The 5,526-nt window shown below is 38.3% G+C and overlaps 1 protein-coding gene across 1 annotated transcript in view; it reads left to right on the top strand.

Moving 5' to 3' along the window:
- The window catches only part of zcchc2 (zinc finger, CCHC domain containing 2), a 26,695-nt gene that overhangs the window by 18,858 nt on the left and 2,311 nt on the right, over positions 1–5,526 (top strand). The window contains exons 5-12 of the mRNA XM_016292100.1: positions 85–179; positions 316–399; positions 513–549; positions 1,306–1,390; positions 2,076–2,143; positions 2,317–2,408; positions 2,544–2,636; positions 3,913–4,944. Coding sequence (XP_016147586.1) covers positions 85–179; positions 316–399; positions 513–549; positions 1,306–1,390; positions 2,076–2,143; positions 2,317–2,408; positions 2,544–2,636; positions 3,913–4,944 — 1,586 coding nt within the window. The remainder of the gene's footprint in view (positions 1–84; positions 180–315; positions 400–512; positions 550–1,305; positions 1,391–2,075; positions 2,144–2,316; positions 2,409–2,543; positions 2,637–3,912; positions 4,945–5,526) is intronic.

Below are 5,526 nucleotides of genomic sequence, written 5' to 3'. Positions count from 1 at the left end.
ATATCTTTAACTTCTCTCTCTCTCCCTCTCTCTCTCTCTCTCTCTCTCTCTCTCTCTTTCTCTCTCTCTCGTGTTCCTTTGCAGGGAGAAGTTCCTGTCTTTATCACAGGATGTCCTTCAGAGATGTGATGTTTCCAGGTTCTTCCTGTCTGATGCGTCTGTACTGCCATGCAGCCACTGTGAGAATGCTTCTGACTGGCCGATCAGAAAATGCTATCAGTTGATGACTAATGTTAAAATGACCAAATATCAGTATATTAATAGACTAAACATGATTTCACTGTGTAACACTTGCCCATCTGCTCGTCTCTGCAGGTACCAGTGCGCCCGTAGCCAGAATCCATCAGCCTGAACGCGGTTTCTCTGAGGACTGCTCGGAGACTTCCAGCCTGGAGGAGGGTGAGAGAGATACAGACCTGCCAGATCTGCCCTAGAAACACTTGCCTACACACATACAAGTGCTAATGCTGTACTGATGCTACCGTCTCATCAGTGACTTTTCTCTTTTACAGATGTGGAGGCTTACAGCGTCAGAGCTGCGGGACTGAGGTAGACCTTCACTGAACAAATGAATATTTTTATTAAGCAAGGATGCATTCAGTTGATCAAAAGTGACAGTAAAGACATTTTACAAAAGGATTCTATTTCAAATAAATGCTGTTCTTTTCAACTTTCTATTCATTAAAGAATCCTAAAAAATGCATCACTGTTTCCACAAAAATATTAAGCTGAGAAAAAATGTTAACATTGATAATAATCAGAAATGTTTCTTGAGTAACAATTAGCATATTGTTATGATTTCTGAAGGATCATGTGACACTGAAGACTGGCGTAATGATGCTGAAAATTCAGCTTTGCATCACAGGAATAAATTACATTTTCAAATATATTCAAATAGAAACGGTTATTTTAAATTGTATTAATTTTTCATAATATTAGTGCTTTACTTTTTGATCAAATAAATGCAGCCTTGATGAGCATATCTGATGAACGCTTCTTTCAAATAGATTAAAAAAAGACTTGAACATCAGTGTATATGTTGTTTAATAATTTAAAACTTTACTTTGTGTTTGTGTTTAATGTTTTGCTTGTAAAGTGTACGTGTAATCTTTTTAAAAAAAATTTTTTTTATATAAATGTAACTTGGTTTGATATTTTATTATCTAATGCGATGGCATTCATGTATTAAGTGTGGCTTAAGTGTCCAAATACTTGAGGCCGCTGTACATGATTAATATCAGGTCTGTCCTGTAAGGATCAGTAGAGTCTTTTCCTGTCACATAATCTGTTTTCTTCTCCCTGTAGTAATCAGCGCTCTGAATGCCAGAGGAGAGGAAACTGTGAGCAGAATGGAGAGAGAGTTTGGAAGAAAGAAACTGAATTGGAACAGGTGAGGCTGTGAAATAGTTTCTCGCTCTTTGGTATTCTTGGAATGGCATATGACTGATAGTGCTTCTGCAGTATGAATACTGTGCACACAGGCTGCAATTTTTAATGCATACTGTCTATAAAGAAATGGTTAAATACTGTATACCACAATTTAGCCATTCATTACCATAAGTTAGTAATGAATGAATTAGAAAGTAATTCCCCATGAATTTTTAACATCTGTCAAAAGTTCTGAGGTTTTATTACAGAATTGGATTAGAAATGTTTAGTAACCATTTTAATTTTTTTAAAAGGAAGGCAGGATTCAACTTAGTGAATTAAACATGCATCTAATGAACTAAGTTGATTACAGTGTAGCAATACTACTTCATTGTGTGAACTATAGCCATTCATTACCATAAGTTAGTAATGAATGAATTAGAAAGTAATTCCCCATGAATTTTTAACATCTGTCAAAAGTTCTGAGGTTTTATTACAGAATTGGATTAGAAATGTTTAGTAACCATTTTAATTTTTTTAAAAGGAAGGCAGGATTCAACTTAGTGAATTAAACATGCATCTAATGAACTAAGTTGATTACAGTGTAGCAATACTACTTTTGCATCGTATTTAAAAAATGTAATACAGACAAAGTTGGTCATTGTTTTGAGGCATGTTAGACATATTCGCATTCTGTCTCCCTGCAGAGCTGCACAAATGACAGAAGAATCTTCACAGCTGGACAGAAGAACAAAGGAAGGCCAGCTGGAAAAAGGTACACAAACACCCACTACTGTGTTTAGTTGCCCTCTATATGGGTGCAGATTGAAATGTTGACCTGGTGTTTGTGTCTGAATTGAGACAATATTTTGAAATGCAATGACGCATGCATATTCACCGATGCATCGGGTAGGGCTTATGGTCACGACTGCTGTTGTATGTTTTCAGGGATAGAGGCAGACGAGTTACCGGTGTCAAGACTTCTAATGGAATCCAGAAACCTTCTGCAGCACTGATGATCAACCAGGCAGCTTGCAAAGGTCTTTGTGCCATGGCTAAAAAACAACAAAGCAAAAATTATTGATATCTGTGCATCTCCAAATACATACCGCATGCATGTACTACTCACTTACAAAGAACTACAGCCGTGTTTTCTTCTGTCTTTTGGTATGTAGACACAGGAAGGGACCGATATGGGGACACATCATCAGAGAGCTCAAACTCCGTGCCGTCCAGTCCTGTTCACCAGAAGAGCCTGGAGGACCATGGTGTGTTATTCATAATGTAATTAGTTAAAAAAAATTCTGTAAGTTACTGACCCTCATGTTGTTCCAAACCCATGTGAAACACAAAAGGAGACATTTAGCAGAACGACGAACTCAGTCACGTCTACACAGAATATTGCTTTTAAATAAGAAGAAAGCAAGTCAAATTAGGTCGCATTTAATATTTTATTCTCTACATTTTTTTAAAATTCTTATCAATGCAAAAATTGTCTTTCGAGGGCTTCTCCATGTGATCTAACAACAGAGTTTTTCAACAGTGACTCAAAAACTGCACCAGTGTTATTTTAGTATTATTTATATATATATATTAGTATTTATTAATGTTTTGAATTAGCTTGATTTTTTTATATTCACAATTATTATTTTAATTCTAGTTTAATTTATAGTAATTTTGTGTTTGCCTTTTTAATAGATTTTTAAAAAAAATTCTATTTAGCTATTTTTTTACTGTTAGTTTTAGTAATGTTACTACTTCAACTTTAACTTTTTTTTTTTTATCTTGTATATATATATATATAATGTATGTATGTATGTATGTGTATATATACATACATACACACATACATATCATCTCAAAGAGGCACAAAATCACTTTCACAGACTTTTACATTAACTGTTCCCTCCTGGTGGAATGACCTGCCCAACTCAATCCCAGCAGCTGAGTCCTTAACCATCGTCAAGAAACGACTAAAAACACATCTCTTCCATCTTTATTTGATCCTCTAACTCTAGCACTCTCTATTCTATTTTAATTCTACTTTATCTATATTTATCTTCTTTTTTGTTTTATTTTTTATTTAAAAACAACAAAAAACTGACAAACACTAGCTTTCTATTTTTCTATTCTATCTACTTGCTTGTATACTTGTATATATATATATATAATGTATGTATGTATGTGTATATATACATACATACACACATACATATATATATATATATATATATATATATATATATCGTTTGTTTTAATGTAGATACATGACTGTTTTCAATTACAGAAAATTGAATAACCAATGTAATTGTTTTTGTTTTGTTCTCTCTTTTGTAAAGTCATAGAAATACTATTGTGATTTTATTTTATTTTTTTGCTGTTGGGGCAAATGAAAATGCAAAAACAGTTTTTCCCGTTTACCATCATAGAAGTTTACTGAGCTTTGATGACTTCCACTTTTGAGGCTCCTTTCTCACAGTAGTTTAATTCCATTATGAATTATGAAATGAAATCTACATAATGATTTAATGTGTGTCTCTTCAGATACAGAGAGTCAGTCTGATAACTCAGCCCAGGAACCAGCTGAAAAGACTCACCTCGCCAAAGGCATTGGCGGGAAAGCGGTTGCCATGGTGAATCTATTAGTTGCCGAGCCCCAGAATGTTCCGCAGCCTCCTTCAGTGTTGGAGCTGTCGCTGACCGCGTGCCTCCCTTACGCCCTGCAGTACAACACCACCACCCAGAGAGACGCGGGGCAGGGTAAGATAACCATCACCATCCCGCTGGCCCAAGACCCTCGAGCATCATCGGCCAGCGCTCACCCACAGCAACAGCCACCACTGGGGGCTTTCAGCGTCCTCTCGCCCGGCCAGTGTCCTCTGCAGCCCGCCAACAACCCCGTCAAAACAAACGCCAACGCCCCTTCCAGCTCAAATTCCTGCAGTAGCCAAGTACCAGGACCTTGCCCCACAACTGTACCCACGCACACCCCGGGACCGGGGCCCCTGCCAGCCCCTGCGGTCACACACAGCACCGCTCAGAGCGATTCTTTGTCCTACATCAACAGCTCCAGCCTGCCAGTTACGCCACAGGCCAGTGGTACACAGCAGCAGCAGCAGGGGGGCTGCAACGCTTGCGGCTGCCGTGGCACCTGTGGAGGAAACGGTGCCCACCTGACACCCAGCTACTTCCTGCCGCCCCAACCCCAACCTGCCCGTCAGATTTTCGGGCCACCGCCTGCATTCTTCCATCTCCCTCCCTCTCTATGCAACAGTTTCCCTGCCCAGGGTCACCAGAATAACAGGACGCCGCTGCCCTTCTACCCCCACACCGGTCCTCCTGCGGCGTTCCTGCATGCTCACTCGGAGCACATGCTGGCGTCGCAGGCGGGATACAGTCTGCCTCAGATGCACCCCTTCCGTCGCTTTTACCCACCTGTCTTTCCGCCAGTTGGCGGAATGATGTCTAGCGGAACCAACATGAAGAAGACCAACAACGTGTCCTGCTATAACTGTGGCTTGAGCGGACATTATGCTCAAGACTGCAAGCAACCATCCATTGACGCCGGGCTGACAGGTATGAACATGCCAGAAACACTCTACACAAGTATGCAAACACAGATGTGAATGATTTCAGATGTGGAATCTTTTGCACATGTCCATTATCTGTTTGGGTATTTAAAAAAATTTGAATAGTGAAGAAAATTAGTAATTTAGCTGATTCTTACAAATAAGGAGTAAAACAAATTGCATACATTCACACACAATATTGACATTTGACAAGTTTTTATAAAAAAAAAAATACTACATTTTACATTTATTTTACATTTACATATTTTAAATGTATTTTATCTCATTTTATATTTGAAAAATGTTACACTATATTATGGAACGATATTCCGGACAATTTTCAAAAGGAATTGCAAATTGTATTTTCAATTGCGTTTTCAATATGTGGACGCATAAATTGTGACATAATCCAAATGCAATTGCAAATCCTGCATTACCGTTTCCATTTTCGCTTTCGCGAACGCACAGTGACTGCCACATTTCAAATGAAAAAGCAAAGTCCATTTGCAGCTGTATTTCCCGTGTCTTAGGAGTTACGAGCCTGTCATATTTAAATAGCAATATTAATTACCACGTCTGCTTTTTCACT

The sequence above is a fragment of the Sinocyclocheilus grahami genome, unplaced genomic scaffold (genome assembly GCF_001515645.1).
Source record: "Sinocyclocheilus grahami isolate Dianchi unplaced genomic scaffold, SAMN03320097.WGS_v1.1 scaffold280.1, whole genome shotgun sequence".
NCBI lineage: Eukaryota > Metazoa > Chordata > Actinopteri > Cypriniformes > Cyprinidae > Sinocyclocheilus > Sinocyclocheilus grahami.
The sequence above is the reverse complement of the archived record's forward strand: the minus strand, read 5'-3'. Positions and strand labels throughout refer to the sequence as shown.